The sequence below is a fragment of the Physeter macrocephalus genome, chromosome 4 (genome assembly GCF_002837175.3).
Source record: "Physeter macrocephalus isolate SW-GA chromosome 4, ASM283717v5, whole genome shotgun sequence".
NCBI classification, from domain to species: Eukaryota; Metazoa; Chordata; class Mammalia; order Artiodactyla; family Physeteridae; genus Physeter; species Physeter macrocephalus.
The window spans coordinates 109,286,214-109,309,329 of record NC_041217.1 but is presented as its reverse complement, the minus strand read 5'-3'; the positions used below and the strand labels follow the sequence as shown (position 1 = coordinate 109,309,329).

At 37.8% G+C, this 23,116-nt stretch overlaps 1 protein-coding gene across 2 annotated transcripts in view; it reads right to left on the bottom strand.

Moving 5' to 3' along the window:
- Positions 1-23,116, bottom strand: part of DDAH1 (dimethylarginine dimethylaminohydrolase 1) — a 168,658-nt gene that overhangs the window by 34,336 nt on the left and 111,206 nt on the right. For both annotated transcript variants that reach the window (XM_024119982.1, XM_024119983.3), the window contains exons 2-4: positions 17,196-17,295; positions 10,673-10,746; positions 9,753-9,872 (exon numbers count right to left, since the gene is read on the bottom strand). In XM_024119982.1, the coding sequence (XP_023975750.1) occupies positions 9,753-9,872; positions 10,673-10,746; positions 17,196-17,295 (294 nt within the window). The remainder of the gene's footprint in view (positions 1-9,752; positions 9,873-10,672; positions 10,747-17,195; positions 17,296-23,116) is intronic.

The following is a 23,116-nucleotide window of genomic DNA, read 5'->3' as shown; positions in this document are numbered from 1 at the left end:
TGATCTTTGCTATTGTTTTCTTTGCTTCTATTTCATTTATTTCTGCTCTTATCTTTATGATTTCTTTCCTTCTACTAACTTTGGGTTTTGTTTGTCCTTCTATCTCTCGTTCCTTTAGGTGTAAGGTTAGGTTGTTTATTTGAGATTTTTCTTGTTTCTTGGATAACTCAGAATATTTTAATTAAAAATTTTAGCATACCAAATGGATTGAGTGATGCCATTCAAGTTACTAACCAGTTAGGTGTTGTATTTTAAGCTATACAATGTTGAACTCTAGGCAGCATAAGAGTAAGGAGTTTCTAACTTTCGATGGTTTTTAATTTGGATACTTTCCTTAATTTTTACTGCTGTTTGGAAGATGTTCTTTTGTACCTCTATTATAGACAAAGTTATTGCTTCTTCTGGTGCACATTATTCAGGATTCTAAGCTAGGTGCTTTTGGAAGTTGTAGGAATCCTTAAAGGCAATGGCTTTCAACTTAGTCTGTGCACCAGAATCACCTGTGGAGCTTTTAAAAGTGCAGATGCTTGGTAGAGTTCAGACGTATGGTTGCCAAGGGGGAGTGGGTGGGGGAGAGAAGGATTGGGAGTTTGGGAATAGCAGATGCAAACTATTACATATAGAATGGATAAACAACAAGGTCCTACCATCTTGCACAGGGACCTATATTCAATAGCCTGTGATAAACCATAATGGAAAAGAATATGAAAAAGAATGTGTATGTATATATACATGTATAACTGAATCACTTTGCTGTACAGCAGAAATAACACAAGATTGTAAATCAACTATACTTCAATAAAATAAATTTTAAAAAATGCAGATGCCTGGGCTGGATACCAGACCCAGAGCATCAGAATTTTCTGAGATAGGCCCAGGGAAGTGTGTTTTCAGAAAGTTCTTGAGGAGATTTTAATCCACATCTCTCACCGGGAACATCTAATTTAAGGTCACTCAGAGGCTTTTTCTTTAGTAAGCAAGAGTTTTGGATTGAAAGACCCCTTAAAAGGCCATTTGCTCAACCACCTAACAAGATGCTTGAGCTGCTGCAATCACATCCCATAGAGTCTGTTGAATACTTTTTGATGTCCATTATATAATGGATGGAATTAACAGCACTTTAAATATAATTTCTTCCTTTTTTTTCTTTGACATTTTCTTGAAATAATTTTTTTCAAGAGAAAAAAAAATATTATTCCCTTTCTCCTACTTGGCTAATTTTGCCTTCTTCCTGCCTTGGGAATTACTGCTGATAATCAGCAAGGCTGTTTTGGTCTCACAGGTTCAGATTATTTATTGCCCTATCATGCCAAAGCATTTTATTTGGCCTTGCCAGCCTTGTTGGCATACAGCTCTGGGAATATTGTCAGATAAGGCAACTGCTGCCAGGAAAAGGAGCATAAACAGTTGTTACAAACTCAGAGTCTATTGGATTTTTGTGTTTTAATTTCTTAATTCAGGCATGGTAGATTATTTTTTTTAAAAATTATTGTCTTGTGGATCTGGTGAATACAACTGGAACAGACAACCTGATACTGAGACTAAATTAAACCTGCAATGGAGTGTCAATTTGCCCTTCATAGTATAGACCCAAAGTGGGAAATCTTGTGGCTACAGACTGTAATTCCCTGTGGCAACAAATGAAAATGCAAAGTCTTTATTTTTCCATTTCAATCACCCTGTTGATACTAGTTACCTCTCATTCTGTCTTTTGGTTTTTGCTCTTGCTGTTCCAGTTGTCATTAAAGGAAATTCCAGGCGATTAAAAAAACATACAAAATCCAAACACATCAAGGGTTTTTCCATCTTCATGTTTTATATGACCACCTATAAAATAACATGGACATTTTTGGACAAAAAAATCAGTGCTGAAGCTGAGTCAAAACGAGAAGTACTGAGTGACCTCTATTATATGGTTAGTCATTCAAAAGAAAAACACGCTGCATTCTATGCCATTTAAATTAGCTTAAAGCAAGCAGCCTATGTCTTCATTCAAGGAATCTTACAAATGTAATTCGTTATTTCAGAAAGTAGATAAAAAATTAAAGACATTTCCATCCAAATGCATTATGATCATTTTAATTTAAAATTAAAAGCATACTGGAATTCCATGTACTATATTTCAGCTCCATTTATATGACAAAGGCACAAAAAATGGAGTGGTGCTCTCATAATTCTTTTCTTACCACATCCTTTTAGTACTTCTATTAAAAGTCTTCTTAAACAAGAATTCACTGTGATACAAAAGAATAAAATTTTTAATAAAAGAAAGGCCACTAAATAAAACTGCAGATGCCCTCCGGAGAAAATACCTGGTCTCCTGTGTGGGGTTAGGTTAGGAAGGTGGGGATGCACCTCTTGCCTCCCGGCCAGCAGACGATACCCCCCACCTCCACCCCCAACCACAACATGTCAGTACCACAAGTTCCTGGAGCTCCAAGCTTGGGTAGAGCAGCAGCTTCCTCATCTGATTAGTTTCAGGAAAGTTTTAGCTAAGTGTCACTCTTCCCAACCTCCTTTCCTTCTCTCCCTCACTCCCTCCCTTTGTCCTTCCTTCCTTCCTTTCTCTCCCCCCACCCACCCCAGTTGGTTGGAAGGCTGAATGCTACCAAGGAGACCGAGTTAAAAATCATTACTGTGAGTCCCTCCTGAGGGCAAGAATTACGATCTGTCCTTCAGTGACAGAGAGCATGTAATTAATCCAGGTTTCTGGAAAGCAAGTCAATTTTGTCACATCTAGAAAAAGAACAGGTGAGATGTGGTGCAAATCTACTCTTTATCATGTCTTTTTTCCTCCCCAATTTTACTGACATATAAAGGACAATTAAAAATTGTATATATTTAAGGTTTACAAAGACCGGAAGGCAAGGGGAAATGGGGAGATATTGGTCAGGAGGTATGAAGTTTGTCTTTTTTTCCTTAGTTAAGAAAAAAAACCACCAGGCTAGTCTGTGGACAAGACAGTCATAATATAGGCGATAAAGCAGGGATTTGAGACTTAGACCCAGCTACTGGAGAATTATTTCTGTAAGTTAATCACAGCCCACTTCCAACAATATATGTATTTTTATTAAACTTTAAAAATTAAAGTGTAACATACAAGATGGCCCTCCACACCATGACTCCCTCCCTCTTTTTAAAGTAACTACTATTCTGACTGCTAACAGCATACAGTAGTTTTATCTCTTGTGGGACTTATATTCAATAGCCTGTGATAAACCATAATGGAAAAGAATATGAAAAAGAATGTGTATGTATATATACATGTATAACTGAATCACTTTGCTGTACAGCAGAAATAACACAAGATTGTAAATCAACTATACTTCAATAAAATAAATTTTAAAAAATGCAGATGCCTGGGCTGGATACCAGACCCAGAGCATCAGAATTTTCTGAGATAGGCCCAGGGAAGTGTGTTTTCAGAAAGTTCTTGAGGAGATTTTAATCCACATCTCTCACCGGGAACATCTAATTTAAGGTCACTCAGAGGCTTTTTCTTTAGTAAGCAAGAGTTTTGGATTGAAAGACCCCTTAAAAGGCCATTTGCTCAACCACCTAACAAGATGCTTGAGCTGCTGCAATCACATCCCATAGAGTCTGTTGAATACTTTTTGATGTCCATTATATAATGGATGGAATTAACAGCACTTTAAATATAATTTCTTCCTTTTTTTTCTTTGACATTTTCTTGAAATAATTTTTTTCAAGAGAAAAAAAAATATTATTCCCTTTCTCCTACTTGGCTAATTTTGCCTTCTTCCTGCCTTGGGAATTACTGCTGATAATCAGCAAGGCTGTTTTGGTCTCACAGGTTCAGATTATTTATTGCCCTATCATGCCAAAGCATTTTATTTGGCCTTGCCAGCCTTGTTGGCATACAGCTCTGGGAATATTGTCAGATAAGGCAACTGCTGCCAGGAAAAGGAGCATAAACAGTTGTTACAAACTCAGAGTCTATTGGATTTTTGTGTTTTAATTTCTTAATTCAGGCATGGTAGATTATTTTTTTTAAAAATTATTGTCTTGTGGATCTGGTGAATACAACTGGAACAGACAACCTGATACTGAGACTAAATTAAACCTGCAATGGAGTGTCAATTTGCCCTTCATAGTATAGACCCAAAGTGGGAAATCTTGTGGCTACAGACTGTAATTCCCTGTGGCAACAAATGAAAATGCAAAGTCTTTATTTTTCCATTTCAATCACCCTGTTGATACTAGTTACCTCTCATTCTGTCTTTTGGTTTTTGCTCTTGCTGTTCCAGTTGTCATTAAAGGAAATTCCAGGCGATTAAAAAAACATACAAAATCCAAACACATCAAGGGTTTTTCCATCTTCATGTTTTATATGACCACCTATAAAATAACATGGACATTTTTGGACAAAAAAATCAGTGCTGAAGCTGAGTCAAAACGAGAAGTACTGAGTGACCTCTATTATATGGTTAGTCATTCAAAAGAAAAACACGCTGCATTCTATGCCATTTAAATTAGCTTAAAGCAAGCAGCCTATGTCTTCATTCAAGGAATCTTACAAATGTAATTCGTTATTTCAGAAAGTAGATAAAAAATTAAAGACATTTCCATCCAAATGCATTATGATCATTTTAATTTAAAATTAAAAGCATACTGGAATTCCATGTACTATATTTCAGCTCCATTTATATGACAAAGGCACAAAAAATGGAGTGGTGCTCTCATAATTCTTTTCTTACCACATCCTTTTAGTACTTCTATTAAAAGTCTTCTTAAACAAGAATTCACTGTGATACAAAAGAATAAAATTTTTAATAAAAGAAAGGCCACTAAATAAAACTGCAGATGCCCTCCGGAGAAAATACCTGGTCTCCTGTGTGGGGTTAGGTTAGGAAGGTGGGGATGCACCTCTTGCCTCCCGGCCAGCAGACGATACCCCCCACCTCCACCCCCAACCACAACATGTCAGTACCACAAGTTCCTGGAGCTCCAAGCTTGGGTAGAGCAGCAGCTTCCTCATCTGATTAGTTTCAGGAAAGTTTTAGCTAAGTGTCACTCTTCCCAACCTCCTTTCCTTCTCTCCCTCACTCCCTCCCTTTGTCCTTCCTTCCTTCCTTTCTCTCCCCCCACCCACCCCAGTTGGTTGGAAGGCTGAATGCTACCAAGGAGACCGAGTTAAAAATCATTACTGTGAGTCCCTCCTGAGGGCAAGAATTACGATCTGTCCTTCAGTGACAGAGAGCATGTAATTAATCCAGGTTTCTGGAAAGCAAGTCAATTTTGTCACATCTAGAAAAAGAACAGGTGAGATGTGGTGCAAATCTACTCTTTATCATGTCTTTTTTCCTCCCCAATTTTACTGACATATAAAGGACAATTAAAAATTGTATATATTTAAGGTTTACAAAGACCGGAAGGCAAGGGGAAATGGGGAGATATTGGTCAGGAGGTATGAAGTTTGTCTTTTTTTCCTTAGTTAAGAAAAAAAACCACCAGGCTAGTCTGTGGACAAGACAGTCATAATATAGGCGATAAAGCAGGGATTTGAGACTTAGACCCAGCTACTGGAGAATTATTTCTGTAAGTTAATCACAGCCCACTTCCAACAATATATGTATTTTTATTAAACTTTAAAAATTAAAGTGTAACATACAAGATGGCCCTCCACACCATGACTCCCTCCCTCTTTTTAAAGTAACTACTATTCTGACTGCTAACAGCATACAGTAGTTTTATCTCTTGTTTAACTTTAAGTGAATGAGATAATATAATATGTACTTTTTGGAGGTTGGCTTCTGTTGCTCAAATTATGTTTGTGAGCAGTAGTTCCAGCTGGGTGGCAACTGGAGTTCTCATCTCTTTGAGAAGACACACATTCCTCCTGGAAGAGTACTAGTAGATCTACTGCCTACACACGAATTAATTACTCTTATAGTATTTTCTTTTATAGCTAGAGGAGCAGGATGAAGGTAGTGATTGCCCAGAGGCACGAAGGCAATGATGAAAAGTGTAGGAGAAAAACTATAGCAAGGGCAGATTGCTCTAAAGGCTAATTTTGCTTAGATAATAGTATTTGTAGGGTAAGACTTGTTATCAAGTATCTTTAGTAATTTTAAATCAACCTAATCTCCGGTACTTTGGCCATATCAACAGTAAAATAGGGTAATAATAGGTCCTCCTTTCTTCCTTCCCTGTATTAGATAATCTCTGTGTTAAGTGTGTATTAAATGTACTCTGCATTCTGGGCTTTTTAGCAGAGAATTGCTAGATGGATTATTTCATTTAAATATACAATGTATATACTATTAAATCTACTACAACCGAGACAGGCATGATGACTATCTCCATAAGAACCCACTTCATTAACCAAGAATAGATTGTAACCCATTACAAAGTGTTTCAAATGCAATAAGACTACCCAGAAACCCTTGGGCTCTCAGCTTTGCATAATATGCAAGAAGTAGTTTTACAGGCTCTGAAGGAAGCAAGTACTCAGCAAGCAGTGACAGATGTGGGACGCAATCAGGCTTTCAGTGTGTGGCACAGGAAGGCACAATTCACCTCCGTCTAAATGCTATGCCCTTCGAAGAAAGGCCCAAGTGGCCAGGGGTTTCTCTACAGAGACAAGACCGAGACATCAAGATTTGCAAAGGAAAAAGAGATATCTGAGACCAAACTCATATCTTCCCTGAAACAGGTCAGATCCTGGTAACAGCAAAAAATGGGAAGAGGAGAATAGCTGGAGAGAGGGGAGGATAAAGAGGGAGATTAGCTAGAACCAATCAATGGCAAAATAATTAGAAAAGGCTTTTCAACAGAAAAAGAATGGATATGGAGTAGGGCAGGCAACTGGGGAGAGGAGAATCAGGGTCCAGGAAATCTGATTCTGGAACCATGAGATCCTATTCAAAATGCCTTATTTCATCTCTTCTCAGTATTTTCACTTGTGAAATGGAGAAAATACTCTTTCATTACTTGTAAATGATGTATTTGTCTCTGTCCATTTGTCTTCCTGCCTGTCTATATCAGTATTTATATGTCCAAATTAGTAGTAGGACTTACCCACTATCAATTTTACTGATTGATTTAATGCAGGAGCCCAAACTGTTCTCAAATAAATAAGCAGTTCAATTCACTAAATCTGAATTTCACCAACCCACCTATTTCTGACCTGAGAACATGACCTCATGGAGATCTCATTATTCTTCAGTTTGCTCTGCTCTCCTGCTTTTGCTACAAGGGAAGAGAACCTTTTTGATGCTAGGAACATGGCAGGTGGGCATTTGCCAACTCCACAGGCCCACAGTTTATGAAGCGCATTTGCTGATGGAAAATTCAATTTCCAAAAATGTCTTTCTAGTCAGTGAGGATTATTTATAGCTTCTGACACAGAAGGTTTCAAGTATAGAGTGAACATCACTATTAACACTAACTCAAATGAACTTTAAAGGAAGGAGGACTATAAAATCCTCATAGGATGCCCTTAAAAGATGTGGTCTTAGAGGACTTGACAATGGGAAAGGAAAGATTAAGGGAGAAATGTGAGTGAGTTGCTAAGGCATACAATGGGACTTGGGGCTTGGCTTTCTTTTTTCAGGTCATCAATGGCCCTCTTTTCTGATTGCAGGGTCTTCCCCCTCCAATTTTTTTTTTTTTTTTTGCAAAAGGAATGATGGTCCAACACCTCTGTAGCAATACAGCCTCTTCAGCTCAGAGCCTATGGGTACCCAGACTCCTACTTCATGGAGATAAACTAATCTCTTGCTCACTTTTACATCCCAACCTCTTTAGACGTCACCTGCCCCATCCAGCTATCTGGGAGCCCACAAGAAAACTCTTCATTAGTTGGGCTAGTTTGCCCACATCTCATGAATATATTTTGCTTAGTTTTTGCTTATTCCATGTCCCCACCTGTAACACTCTCTCAATGAATCCCACCCTGATAAATCCTTCAAGACCCACATCTAGCCACATTTTCTTCCTGAAGTTTTCTCTGAATATCTAAACCTCAAGAGTTTCCTCTTCTCCTCTGAATAATAGTTAGGGCTATTTCATATAACTTAGTGCTAGTTAACCATATTGTATTATCTCTTAGTTTGTTATATGTTAGTTTCTCCAGATTATTTAAGTTAGGGACCAATTTGAGTTAGGGACCTATTGGTTAGAGACCAAGCTATTTGAGTTAGGGACCTAGTTTACCCAAAATGGCAGATGGGGCTACTTTTTCTAGTTTGTCTACCCAGAGAGGTTCTTTCTGCTAATTCACACAAAGACACAGTACAGACCAACTTCAGCCTTTTCCTTCTCTTGTAATCAATTTCAGACATGTGCAGACCAACCCAGCTGCCATGGAGAGAAATCATAGTTAGTCCCTGAGGAGAAATATAATCTTTCTAGATCCTCTAAGTAACACCATTCATCAGATGTTTTCCTTCAAGACACCATTTTTTTTATATGCAGAAAGTTGACATAGCCTTCCAGCTGAAACAGAACAAAAGACATTCTATAAAGGCAAAAGAAAAAGCCCCAAACTCAAATTCTGAGGTAGATTGTTCAACAACAATTGTTAAAGGTCCTAGAAATACAATCAGAGATACAGTTTGAGAAAAGGAAGAAAGGCCAAGTGAGCTGACTGAAGAAGTTGCAGATAATGCAAAGGGGAAAGTCAGCAAGTGGGAGGCAATGATTGCTTCCCAGACAAACCATACCAAGTCTAGCACTGAGGCAGAAGAGTAAAGACCTGATAGGGCAAACAAATAAATTGTGTACCTTGGGGCACACAGACTTCCTCTCTTTGCCTAAGAGGAGTTACTGTCTTGGTCCTCTAATAAGTCATGTGTAGTGCAGGACCACCTGAGAGGAGGGGGCAAAAAGTAGTCCCAGCCCACCATTTAGTATTAGCCTTGCGATCTGGGGCGAGCCACTCGATCTAGTTCTTAACTGCAAAATAGAGATAAAACCACCTCCCACATTCATTTATTCATCATTCTCTTTATTTAAGGACCACCATGGGCCAAGCACAAAGGTGCACATGGTGAGCAAAACAGACATGGTTTTTTCCCTTATGAAGTGTCCAGATAATCTCCCAGGTTGTTAGTTACAGAGACGAAACGTGCCTTTGAACTGTAAAGCACTGTTACGATGGAAGGTCTTCTTCACTATCAGTGACTTCCACTCTCAATCTAGCTAAGTGACCCAAGGCAAGTCGTAATTTTTCTGGACTTTCCTTTCCTATCTGTGAAATAAAATTTCCTTTCCTAAAATTTAAGTATTCCAATGCAAATGAAGAAGTTAAGATTTTTAGGTACTTCTGAATCATGTCTTTCTAAAAGATTATTATAAAATAGTTCAGAAATACAAAAGGATAAGAATAATGTAACGACCCCATGTAAACCATTACCTGACTTAGATAAAACATTACAAAGAGCTCTACTGGTGGGATGCCTTCCTTTTCCCCAGAAGAGATAACTGTGATGAGTTTGGTATTTATTATTCTGAATTATGGCCTTTCCAGGAAACCTGGTGTGTAAGTAAGAATGGTTCACCAGTGAAGAACTCTTCCAATAAGTGTACTTCCAAGGAAGAGTACTTATTAGGTGTCTTCAGTTCCTGATAAATGTGAGGTCATGACAGTGTACATCACAGAAACTTCAAGTAACAGCCTGTTCTCTCCCTGCCACCCTTGCTTGCTGTCCACCCAGTAGACAGAATTAGAAAAACCATGCGGCAGGCACCACCTACTGCATTTAGAAAGAGCAAAGTTTTATATTTACCTTGAGAGCCTTCTGTGCAGATTCACTGGATCCAATTGCGATTAGGTTAGGCCCAGCCATGCTGCAGAAACTCTTCAAGTGCAAAGCTTCGACCACTGGGACTGTGGAGACCGCATAGTCCTATGCATATAATAGAAACAAGTAGTTTGTCATTTCAGAATAATTCTAAAACGCATTCAAATCTGCTCAAAACATTCTTGCTCTTCTGGAGGCTGCCAGGGTCCCTGAACATCTGGAAGGAAAACTGGGACCCACAAGTTTGGGTATTCCCAGTTAAATGAAGATCGCTTCTAAAAAGAAAGTGCAGAGCCTTCCTGACGTGTGACTGCGTCAACAGCTTCACTGGCTGACCTATGTAGTGGGCTACTCTGGAAGGATGAATATCCTGTGTAAACAAGAGCCTCACATCGTCATGGGGAACAGAGCTTTTTGGGGATTACATCCCTTCCTAAGCAGTCTGGTGAGCCAATCTGCTAATGATCAATAGAGTAAAGGGACCTTGGGAGGATGTATGTGCAAGGCCTAGCAGAGTTTCCAGCACACAGTAGGCACCCAAGTACAGGTGATCTTTGATTCCATTCTGAAAAATCCACATTTCATGTTAGAGGAAATTGGGACTCCAGATTTTTTTTTAAAGTCATCGATTGTGCCAGAAACATCTGCCAGGTGGTTGTATGAGTATACACTGGGAGAAAACAGATGTCCATGATAACTTTGTCTGTTGCTGCTGTGGGAGTCCCATGAAGCCTATTTATTAAGTTCTAGCTTCTAAAACTTCTAGCAAGCATACAAATATTAGGAATTATTTTGCAAAGCCTGTGACATATAAATACCATTATTCATGACATATTGATTCAATGGGTCTATGAATGTTTATTAGGTAGTTACTCTGTGCCAGGCATAAATTATCCTTTACCTACCTTAAAAGTATCAGCCAAGATTTCAGCACCTCGTTGATTTGTCCTTTTGGAAAGGCCCACAAAAAACTCTCTGCCTATAATAAATGTCATGGAACACAGTCAGTGGGTGGCACCACAGAGATGGCGTACTATTTCTCTATCTATAAATAAAGACCTTAAGACATCACACAGTTCTTTCCTATCGTAGAGGGCAGCTCCACTTGTACTCTGACCCCTGCCCTCTTTACACAAATCTGGTTTCTAATTATTGCCTTTAAAAATAAACTTTTTCAAATTCATAGAGGCAGAAAGTAGAATGGTGGTTGCCAGGGGCTGATGCAGGGGAGGGGGGAGGGGGGAAATGGCGAGTCAGTGTTTAATGGGTATGACGTTTCATTTCGGGAAGGCAGAAAAGTGCTGGAGATGGATGGTGGTGATAGTTGTACAACGTGAATGTAGTTAATAACCCTGAACTGTACATTTAAAAGTGGTTAAATGGTAAATTTTATGTTATGTATATTTTACCACAATAAGAATAAAGTTTTTATTTAGGAAACCATAGAATTAAACACATTAATAACCTGTAATCAGAAATTAAGCAATAGCAATGACAAGTTAGCAGAGCTTCCTTTTTTTTCCCTAAAAGAACAATACTAGACAGTCTTGATCAGCTCAAATACCTTTTTCTATAATGTTGATGTAAGGGCTGAAGAAACCATCTGGGTAAAGTGAGTTTAGTGCTGACTGGTCTTCAGGTCTGAGCTCTAACAGCTGTTTTTAAAACAATACACCCATTTATTTCAAATCAACCATCAAAGGTTGATGTAGATAGTGCCTATCTACAAAGCATTAAAGTTTAGAAGAATGAAACTTTCTACTTATTTGGCTTTTCTGAAATTCTACAATTTTTCTTCTCAGAAGGCAAAACATTAAGTAAAAATGGTCTCCTAGCTATAGGCAAAAAACCAATTATAGTCGATAGAGTTAGGCAATACATAAATGTAGGAATTCTTATCCTCCCTTAATTCTTTGCAAAATAATTCGACATGAAATGTGGAAAAAAAATTCCAAGAGAAATCAGTATATATTTTGCCTCAGAACAAGTACAAGAAGTGTAGCCATGTAGAAAGAATTGCTTGATAGACTTTATAGCTATTACAACTTTTACCTTCGTGGTGTCCTTATAAAAGGGGTAAAAGACATAGGTCAAATGATGTTATGATAAATTCCTTTGGCTTATGCTGTTGGCAGACACAGGAATTGTTGACGGCATGTTGACAGTGTTTTTGGTAATGGTATGATTGTGTTGTCCCTTAAGAAAGCTCACTACATACAAATCAAAACTTAAGTAAAAGAAAGATCCTTTACTTAACAAAAGTATTACTTACTTTATTAAAAAAGTCAGTTGAAATTTAAAAATATCAAATTTCCTTAATTCTCTTAAGATAAATATAGATTTATAAATTAGATTTACATTTTTAAGAAAAACATTTAATGCATTAAGCAAATTTAAATGCATTTACAGTGGGCCTTACACATTATTTCCATTTTAAAAGACTAAGATGAGACAGGAATGTACAAAGAAACGCAAACTGCTTATCTCTTTAAAAAGTAAGTTTAAGTTGGACTTCTGTTTCTAGCAGTATGGTGGGCTATATCCCTTAAATGGCCTTCCTGATAAAAACAACTGAAGTACTGGAATCAAAATATTAAAAAGGCTTTTTTTTGGTGTTATGTCTCTTATGTCATTTTCTTCTATACCAATTCACCCTCTTCTTTTTTTTTTTTCTTCCTTACCTCATTCTTTCATAGGAGATATCAGGTCATTTGACCTACTGACTTTCCTACAGCCTGGATTTGGTTGATTGCTTCCTTGTGTACCATCTAACATTAAATTGTTCCTTTATCCTTTGTATTTTTGGGCAAACTGATAGTCTATGTAGATGCTTCTTTAGATTCTTGTTCAATTTTTTTTTTTTTTGGATAGGACTACTTCAGAGGTGGGGCTGTACTTCTACTGCATCACATCCTGAGGCACATGACTGACTGTCACACTTTCAGTGATGCTAGAATGATCAGTGTGTTCAGGTGGTATCAGCCGGATTCCTCCATTATAAAGTCCCCCACTCATTTTTTAAAAATTGTTTTTTCATTCCTTTATCTTTTTTTTTTCCCCCACCGTGTGGCATGTGGGATCTTAGTTCCCCGACCAGGGATTGAACCCATGCCCTCTGCATTGGGAGTGTGGACTCTTAACCACTGGACCGCCAGGGAAGTCCCTCATATAAAAGTTTTAACATCCTTTGATGATCATTGCACAGGTCCATTGTTTTATTTTACTGGCTAGAATTCTAAAAATAAAAACTGTTCTCAATCAAGTATTTGGTCTACTTGAAATAGAATTCACAAAGAAAAGATAGGCTAAATGCTTGAGTCTTTCCTTTATATATCAATTATCACAATAATGAGTTGGTATCCCAGCAACTTATAATAATGACCAATATGCGTTTTTAAAAAAACATCATTATCCACTAATAAGCCAAAGAATAAATCATAATTGAAATCAGAAAATATTTGGAATTAATGATAACAAAAATATTCATATCAAAACACAAAGGATTCAGCTAAAGCTGTACTTGAAAACCTTTATAGCCTTAAATGCTTACATTAAGAAGAAGAAATGTTCAAAATTAAAGAGACAAAATTCCACCTTGAAATTCAAGGAAAAATGAACAATAAAAACAAAGGCATTCGAAGGAAGGAAATACAGGTAGAAACAGGAAGAGAAAAGGAAACATATAAGAGAGAGGGTTCAATAAAGCCCAAAGTTGGTTCTTTGAAAAGATTAATAAAATTGACAGATCTCTGGCAAGAAATAGAAGGCACAAATAAACATTACGAACGAAAAGGGGACATAGCTGTAGTTGTCGTGAAACTTAAAACAGATATTAAGAAAATATCAATAACTTTATAGCCAACATTTTAAAAACTTAGATAAAATAAATAAAGTATCAGAAAACAAAACTCACCAAAACTGGCTCAGAAAAACCTCAATAGTCATATAATCATTACAGAAACAGAACTGGTTTAAAATCTCCCCACAAAGAAAGCACCAGGTCCACAGGGCCTGTTTATAGGTAAGTTCTACCAAAGTTCAAGAAATGCACAATAAAAATTGTACTGATTTTAGAGAATAGAAACATAGGAAATATTCCCTAATACATTTTATATGAGGTTAACATAACTTCAACCAAAGCCAGACAAGGATAACAAAAAAGAAAAATTATAGGCCACAGAAACAAAATCTTAAACAATTATCTAATTGTTTAGATAATTAAACAATTAAATACAAACTAAATACAACACTAATAAAAAGAGAATATATCTTGATCAAGTTTCTTTTCATCCCAGGGATGTAAACTTTGACCATTGATATCAGAAAATCAATTAATGTAATTAACCACATCAATAGATTAAAGAAAAAATCACATAATCATTGAATCAAAATAAGAGTTCATCACCTGAAATTCCATTTCTAGCTGTTTACTTTAGAGAAACTCTTATACACAGCCCCAAGAGACACACACAAGACTGTACATAGCAGCATTGAAGATAGTAGACAAAAACTGAAAAGCACTCAAACATACATCAACAGTAAAATGAATAAATACATCGTTTGGTATTCTTACCATGGAATTCCACACAGCAGTGAAAATTAATGAACTCCAGCTACATGGATCAAGTTAGATCAATGGCAGAAAAATCACACAAGAGTTCATACAGTATCACCCTAATTATAGAAGCCGTAAGAAAAGCGAAACTAAAACACATATAATTTTAGGAATGCATATATTGAGGTAAAACTCAAAGAAAGACAAGACAGTGATTAACACAAAATTCAGGCTACCTCAAGCTGGGAGGAGAGAAAGTTTGGGAGTGGGGCTTCCATGGTCCTGGCAATGTTCTATTTCTTAAGCCAGGTGTTAGGTACTCAGGTGATTATTTTTATTATTGGTCTTTAAACTGTACATAAACATTTTATAACTCTTTTTTTATATGCACTATATTTCACAAAAATAAATAAATGAAAGTAGAGGTAAGTTGATGTTGTCTATTTAAGAGAAATAGGACTGAAACAACTTCTACCAGTAGCTGCTTGCTTGACTGACAGATTTCCCAGCAGAACTGGAATTGGAAGCCTCTTTCCTTCTGTCCATTTCCTGATCAACTATTAATGAAGCTCTGAGTTACAGAAGGAAGAAGACACAGAGTGTATGGGAAGCGCTCCAGATTTTCGTTCTTACTCAACTGCGTAATCAAAAAATTGAGTGGTGATGTTTGTACAATGCTGTGAATGTAATTAATGCCACTCAAATTGTACACTGAAAAATGGTTAAAATGGCAAATTTTGTTATATATATTTTACTACAATTTTAAAAAAGGGAAAAAATCGAGAAGTAGGAAATAGAAGGTAGGACCACACATTAGGTATGAATGAGAAGCCAAGCAGATAAAGATCTTAAATATCACAACACTATCTCAGTTTTCAATAAAATACTTTAAAGGTATTAAGTATTGAATAATACCAAAACAAAGCTTACAGATAGTGTCCAAGGCAAACCTCAATACTTAGTACCTAATTAGAAGTTATGGGAAAAACATTAGGCTTGAGATGTTGTGGAATGACCTTTGACCAATGGAAGAGGTTCCTAAGCTTTGCCAAAACAATGAGAAGATTTTAAGGAATCTTGTTCACAGCTGTTGAGATAACTAAATGGCTGTGAATACAGCTTCTTCTAAATCATTCTTCAAATAGCATCAGTACCTGCTCACAGCAAGTTATTTATTATAAAGCTATGTTCTGGTAAAAAAGAATTTTATTGTAAGGAAGTGTGAGTAACACATCTAGCTTTTCACAAAAGCCTATTTTCTAAGAGAAACAGACTGTTGTTCTGTGCTACTAAAAAGAATGAAAAGTGCCATCAACGGGAGACACAAAGAATATTCTAAGTGGAACTTACTAGGCAGATTCAAAGAATGCCTGAGTCGGCTTGGACACAACTGGAGCTGAGAATGCAGCATAGGTCTCTCTGACCCCTTGTTCTGTGTTCTTATGGCTCAGTGGGTGTGCACATCAAACCCCAGAGGAAGGCCCATTGCCTGTGACAGTGGTGGCACAGGTTGTGCAGGGCACAACTCCAGGGGAGGCTTTCCACAAACCTATGATAAAAATGGCGCCCCCTGGGGCTCGGTGACACAGTCCCCACCCACAAGTATGTGACACCAAGCAAGGAACTATGCAAATGTCCCAGGATAAAGACTCCTCCTCCTCCAGGAACATTAATTTTTTCAAAATGTAAGTTATACAAAACATTATTTTTATATTAAAATGAAGATGGCTGTATTTTGTCTATATACATGGGATTCGATACAAAATTCATATCAGCTAAAATATTGGACTTCCAAGAAGCTCCATGCTTTCAGTGGGCCACATGGGTCTACATTCCCAAATCTCTGGGGACCAGCCTCTGCTGTTAGGGCTACATCTGTGAAACAGGTATTTATTCTTTGACAAGTAGGGGAAAATAAACTCTCATTATCAATTAAAAATTATTATTGATTGTCTTGTTTATCAATATAACTAGAATGAACCTGGTGACCCAGATTTTACCATGTGACTTTACAAAAACAATAATAATATGATCATAAAGAGTTGGAAAGGTTAAATGCTAAAATTACCATTTCTTTAGTAGCTATATTATATGCAGTACAAAAACTGATTTCAGTTAGATCAATAATAATATCAGCTGTTTATATTTTGTTGAGTTCTGCTATTATTCATTTGGCATTAAGCCAAGCCAATCTGCACTGAAAAGTATTTAAATCTATCTTGCCATCTGGGAAGAAAATTATTCGTAAATGACACATCTTGAATTAAGAGTCTTTCAAATACAGCCCAGATATACTGTCACACAATGCAAAGTTATGCAACCCAAAAACTAATGTTGTAGAACACAGTAGACACAACCTATAAAATGATATGTATATACTGATAACGTGTAAAAATATGCAAATATGTGCATACAAAAGTACTAAAGGTACTTTAATATTCAATAAAAAAGTATTCAGGGCTTCCCTGGTGGCGCAGTGGTTGCGCGTCCGCCTGCCAATGCAGGAGAACCGGGTTCGCGCCCCGGTCTGGGAGGATCCCACGTGCCGTGGAGCGGCTGGGCCCGTGAGCCATGGCCGCTGGGCCTGCGCGTCCAGAGCCTGTGCCCCGCAACGGGAGAGGCCACAACAGAGGGAGGCCCGCATACCACAAAAAAAAAAAAAAAAAAAAAAAAAAAAAAAGTATTCAATAACCCAAATATTGAAATGATTATCTTTGAACGAAAGGTCATTTTTAATTTCCCTCTTTTGTGCTTTTCTGTATTTTCCAAATTACCCTTACTTTGGTAATTAAAAAAACACTATAATTAAACAAGGGGATATAGGCCAGGTATTAGAAATATTTTTAGATAGGAAAAAGTAAGTACAACTCTACCTGTGAATAAGACATCTCCACCATCTAAGGTTGCATTTTCATCTTTCATCTCTACTATGTTGAGCTGAAGTTTTTCTAATGCTTCTTTCATCATGTCAACCTGTTGAAAAGAAAATGATTCAGATTAATATTCTACCATTTTCTAACAAGAAAGCCAATCATCTAAAACTTCAGAACACTGAATTATGCCCCCATGTGCACACATACACATATACAATGCACACCCTAATGAATCTGTGAATGTGTGTAGTATAGTTTGGACCAGCCATGATCATTTACAAGAGAAGAAATTATCTATTAGGAATTGTCCATTTTGTCTCCTTCTAGTCTAACATCGAGTCAATATTATACTCCTTTCGTTCTGTCGGAGTCTGACTACTTAGAGGACACGGTTGAAGGTGTGACTAATTAGGGCACAAGAGTCAAGAGAGGTGGGAGGCAGAACATCCAACCTTCCTACCCGTCCCAGAAAAAGAGAAGATTTAATTTTAAATCTTAAGTCAGTCATTCAGTCAGAATTGCACACACAGAGTAATATGTGGAAGGAATATCAATGACAATAACCAATAACTTGAAATCTCAGCCCACTGGAGAGTCACTGTTTTCTATTCAAATATTTTCTAAAATGTCAGAACATCTAAGCCTTCTCTGTAAATCTGAACTGTTATTTAAATTTAACCTAGGTCTCTAGAGGTGATTAACAAATACAATAATTGTAATCAAACCAAAGAATAACTGAAAATGAATTTCGGGATCTTTTTATGACCCCAGGGTACAGTCTAAAGCACAGAGATATCCTGGGCCGAACTAGGGAACACTTGTAGTAAGGTTTACATTAATACAAGAAAAAAAAGTAAGGCATAACAAATGCCCTTTGAAGTCCTTCCAGCAGTTCAACAAAACAATTTAAATATTTCTGAAGGTCTGTATGACTTTTAACATGGTAAAGGTCTACATTGAGAAGACATGAACAGGGACTAAGGGAAAAACAAGAGATAACATGACACTGGGAAAAGTAAAATTTCTGCCAAAATACAGCATGCCCAGTACACATAGTGAAGTCGTCAAAGAAGAGTTTAGGAGACATAAATATAGCAGAGTAACTTCTAAAGTAATAAAAACATGGAAGTACTTTGACAGCAAGCCTGACATTCATGCAGTCAAAAAAATTAAAGAGAATGCAAAATAAAATAAATATATCATCTCATCCTTGTCCTGGAACTTGTGTAAAAATTCCACAAACCAGAGTGACTCAGAACAATAAAAAATTATTTCCATGGATGAAATGGTCTTAAAGTAATAAATACATCTAGTGACCTCTTTTAAACAGTAGAATAGGTTTTCCTATGTAACAGGAAGTGAAATTGTTGCTATAGCATAAAAAAGAAGGAAAACAATATCTACAATGACTCATTGGGCTACATGAACCCAGGAAAACACACAACTGCTTCCTTCCAGCATCTGTCTCTGTGTCCATGGAAAATTCATTGAGTTTAGAGAAATCATGAGAACTGAGCTACTGTTACCTTTTGTTTCTATTATGAATGCTACTGCTTCTGTTATAAGTTAACGTTTCAGAGATTACGAGGAATTCAGCACTAACATGAAAAGTTTATATGTAATAGCTCAGGAACTTTATTCAACTCTTAAGAGTTCAAAGAGAACAGAAGTAGGGAGATTAACAGATACCAGTTTCAGGAACATTGCACTTCTTTATAGGTCCTATGTCTTTCAAATTAATGTTTTAGGGATAAAATTCTTGCAGTTTCTTAAAAGTTAAAACAGCTGCACTGACTTGAAAAAACTGGCTTTTGTGTAAGGGCCGTACTTAAAAAAAAAAATTCAGTCACATCTATATAAACAAAGTCATCAGGATAGGTCCACACCACAAACACGTGTAATTACTATTACTTTCAGAGTTAAGGGTATGAACAAGTTAAAAAATGTTTTAAACATTAAGTAAACAGTCTTGAGAACTGCAGGACCATATGGCATCAGATATGCAATGCTAACCCCGATGAAATTTCTGAAGAAGGAACAAGAGAGGCTGAACCCAGAGGCTCAGCTCCATTGAGAACTGCACGCTCTTTGGCACAGGGGTTCCATGAAGCAGTCAAACTCGGCTGCAAACAAGGCCCAGTGTTGCCCTGACACACGGTCCCATAACAAGCCAGCTATTCAGGTAAACAGAACACTAAAGATAATTATAGAAGTGGGAACTTTTGCTGGAAAATATCCAAACCATGAGCCTTCAAGAAACTGCCCATTCTGTGGTTACATGGCTATGGTTAATGTTGACTTAATTAAGCTTCAAGAGGAAAAAAAAAAAAAGGCCCAAAACACCTTTCACTGAGACAGTAATCTTGCAGACTGGAAATTAGCATTACTCAGGGTAGAGAGAAGCTGTCAGAACAAATAGTATTAATTCCAAAGGCTGAGTTGAATGGGTCATTTTAGCCCATGAAATTAGAAACAAAAAGGGCAAATTAGAGAAACAACCTTAATTTAAACTTAACTATATTATTTTCATACTCTATTCTAAAAAATTTATAAGAACTTCTTCCTTCCCTTTTCACTCTACATGCATTCTTTCTTTTTTTTTTTTTAAACTTTATACTTCCATTTCTTTTTGCCCCATCTTTTCTCCTCCCACCCTTTGCTACAGATTCCTTCCCTGGCCATGGCGGGTTCAGGCCACCCCTGCAGCCTCCAACCCATATGTCTAGAGTGAGTACTATTTTTGAGGTAATTGTCTTCTTCTTTTCTTCTTCCCTCACTCTCTTTCTTTGTTTTCTGGAGTACAAATGTTAACAAATGTAGAGTTCTTGGGGTTACACATTCACAGTCACTCCTGGGAATGTCTGTATAGCGTAGTGTTATGATCCAGGGCCTGGGGTTCAAATCACAACTCTTCTACTTATTAGCCAAGTGACCTTAGGTTGGTTAACTTTCTGAGCCTCAGTTTTCTCATCTTTAAAATAGGGGGTTAGTCATAATAGTACCAACTTCCTAGGCTCCTCCTGCACATTAAATACATGTAAAACACTTAGCACGTGATAATTGCTCAATAAACATTAGATATGACTTTTGTTATTTTGATGAAAACCAGCTTGTGTGGACCCAGTGACAAATACTTGTACTATGAAATTGACCCACAAGAGATAAGCTGTTGTTTTCTCTTACATTTGGATGAGTTTCTTGTTTTTTTACCACCCCATGACAGATCCCATCTGCTTTCTAGTGAATTAAAATTAGTCTTTTCTGCAAAGCCAGTGTAAAGTCAGAGCACATACACTGAGGACACATTTAAATTTAAATCATTCCAATCTGATTTCTTTCCAGCTACTGGAAGTTGTCAGGCTATATGATAGATTTCTTGTATAATCTCTGCTTTGAAATAGCCCTCTGGAGGTAATACACAAGGTGGGAAGTGGGCCTGGCTGGTAGGATGTCCCACAGGACTCAAAAGAGCATCAGCCAAGGTGATACAGAATGATTACAGTTACTGAAGACATTACACTTGGGCTTGTCTAAAGAATTCCCTCTCCTTCTCAATGCCTGGTCTCCGTTTCTCACCTTTTCTGTTCTACTCTCTTCTTACTTTCTTTTACGGCTCTCATTTCTTTTCCCTCATTTGTCCTATCATGTTTATATCATCATCCTACCTTCTCATTTCACTCCTTTTGGGTACTCATGGTGAATGGAGAGAACTGGGGATTTGAATACAAGCTCTATCACTTATTAACAATATGACTTGGGATGAGTTAACTTCTCTGAGCCCAAGTTTCCTAATCTGCAAGTGGGATAATGTTTTCTCTCTAACGGGGATTATGTGAGTAACAAACTAATACACATAAAGCACCTAGTTCAGCACCTGACACATTGTGTTCAAAACCAGTAGTTGCTGGTATCATTATTATTTTGCCCTAAATTAACTCAGTGCTTTGGATTCTGGCTACCTTTCAAAAAAATTAAAATTAAAAATAAAACGTACCATTTTCATCATTAAATAAAACATTTTTTGATACCAACTCTCCTTTTCTTCTTGCAAAATTCTGCCCAAACACAAAATACCAAAAAAACCCCCACAAAAACACTTTCACAGGTTTATTAGCAAGTTATTCAATATATTCCATAATAGTTTGCAATACACCATAATGAGTTTAATACTCTTCATCTAGATGCCAAGATTTTCCAGTTAGCCCTATCCAAAGTTGACTTTACTGCATGTTCTCAACAATATCCACTTTGAATGTTTCACATCTTCCCTTTGGATGCTGTGAATGTGCTCACGGGGCCTGATGAACAGTTCTGTGCTGTGCTCCATTAAGAACCTGCACCTCCATTTGCCAAGCTACTTTCCTTTAGCTGCCTCTGCTCGGTGGGCTGCCAGACGTTCTGACTGCAAATGAGGTCCTTGGCATTGGCCTGTCCACAGCCGACCAATCTCAGTCACCCACAGTTCTGCCCTGCGCTGGGAGCTGTGCTGTCAACACTATTACTAGTACGTTTTCAATGCCCATCCATTTAGATGTTCTGAGTCCCTTCTAACTAATCAAATTATAAGAGCTTTAAAATTATCCTGTCATCCTAGCCATACTCTGATCTACTTCTGAAGAGCTGAATAGCAGCAACATAGCTTTGTTGGTAGTGAGATGGTTTCATTTTCTCAACTTGTCACTGACTGTGTTTGGCTGTTTAATGTTAAGTATGACATGTGGATAAGGCTGAGGAAGCCACTCAAGAAGTGGATGTGATGTCTCCAGCATGCCATGACACACCTGGTTTGGAACTTGCATTGAAATTACACTGTTGTTGATCCTGGTCAGACACAAACTTTCATTTGTTTATGCCACCTTAATGTTTTTTGTTAATCAGTACATCTTTAGTCACTATGGCCACTTGGACTAGTATATTTGGCTGATTTTGTAACAATACTTAATGTCCACATCATGCTTTCACATGTATTTTCTCATTTGGTCAACATTTCAAGTTCAAGGAGATTGGTTCAAAATGGCGGAGTAGAAGGACGTGCTTCACTCCCTCTTGCGAGAACACCAGAATCACAACTAACTGCTGAACAATCATCAACAGGAAGACACTGGAACTCACCAAAAAAGATAACCCACATCCAAAGAAAAAGGAGAAGCCACAATGACATGGTAGGAGGAGCGAAATCACAATAAAATCAAATCCCATAACTGCTGGGTGGGTGACTCACAAACTGGAGAACACTTATACCACAGAAGTCCACCTACTGGAGTGAAGGTTCTGAGCCCCACGTCAGGCTTCCGAATCTGGGGGTCTGGCAACGGGAGGAGGAATTCCTAGAGAATCAGAGTTTGAAGGCTAGCAGGATTTGATTGCAGGACTTTGACAGGACTGGGGGAAACACAGACTCCACTCTTGGAGGGCACACACAAAGTAGTGTGCTCATCGGGACCCAGGGCAAGGAGCAGTGATGCCATAGGAGACTGAACCAGACCTACCTGCTAGTATTGGAGGGTCTCCTGGAGAGGCGGGGGGTGGCTCTGTCTCACCGTGAGGACAAGGACACTGGCAGCAGAAGGTCTGGGAAGTACTCCTTGTCATGAGCCCTCCCAGCGTCCGCCATTAGCCCCACCAAAGAGCCCCGGTAGGTTCCAGTGTTGGTTCGCCTCAGGCAAAACAACCAACAGGGAGGGAACCCAGCCCCACCCATCAGCAGACAAGCAGATTAAAGTTTTACTGAGCTCTGCCCACCACAGCAACAGCCAGCTCTACACACCACCAGTCCCCGCTTCAGGAAACTTGCACAAGCCTCTTAGACAGCCTCATCTACCAGAGGGCAGACAGCAGAAGCAAGAAGAACTACAATCCTGCAGTCTGTGGAACAAAAACCACATTCACAGAAAGACAGACAAGATGAAAAGACAGAGCTC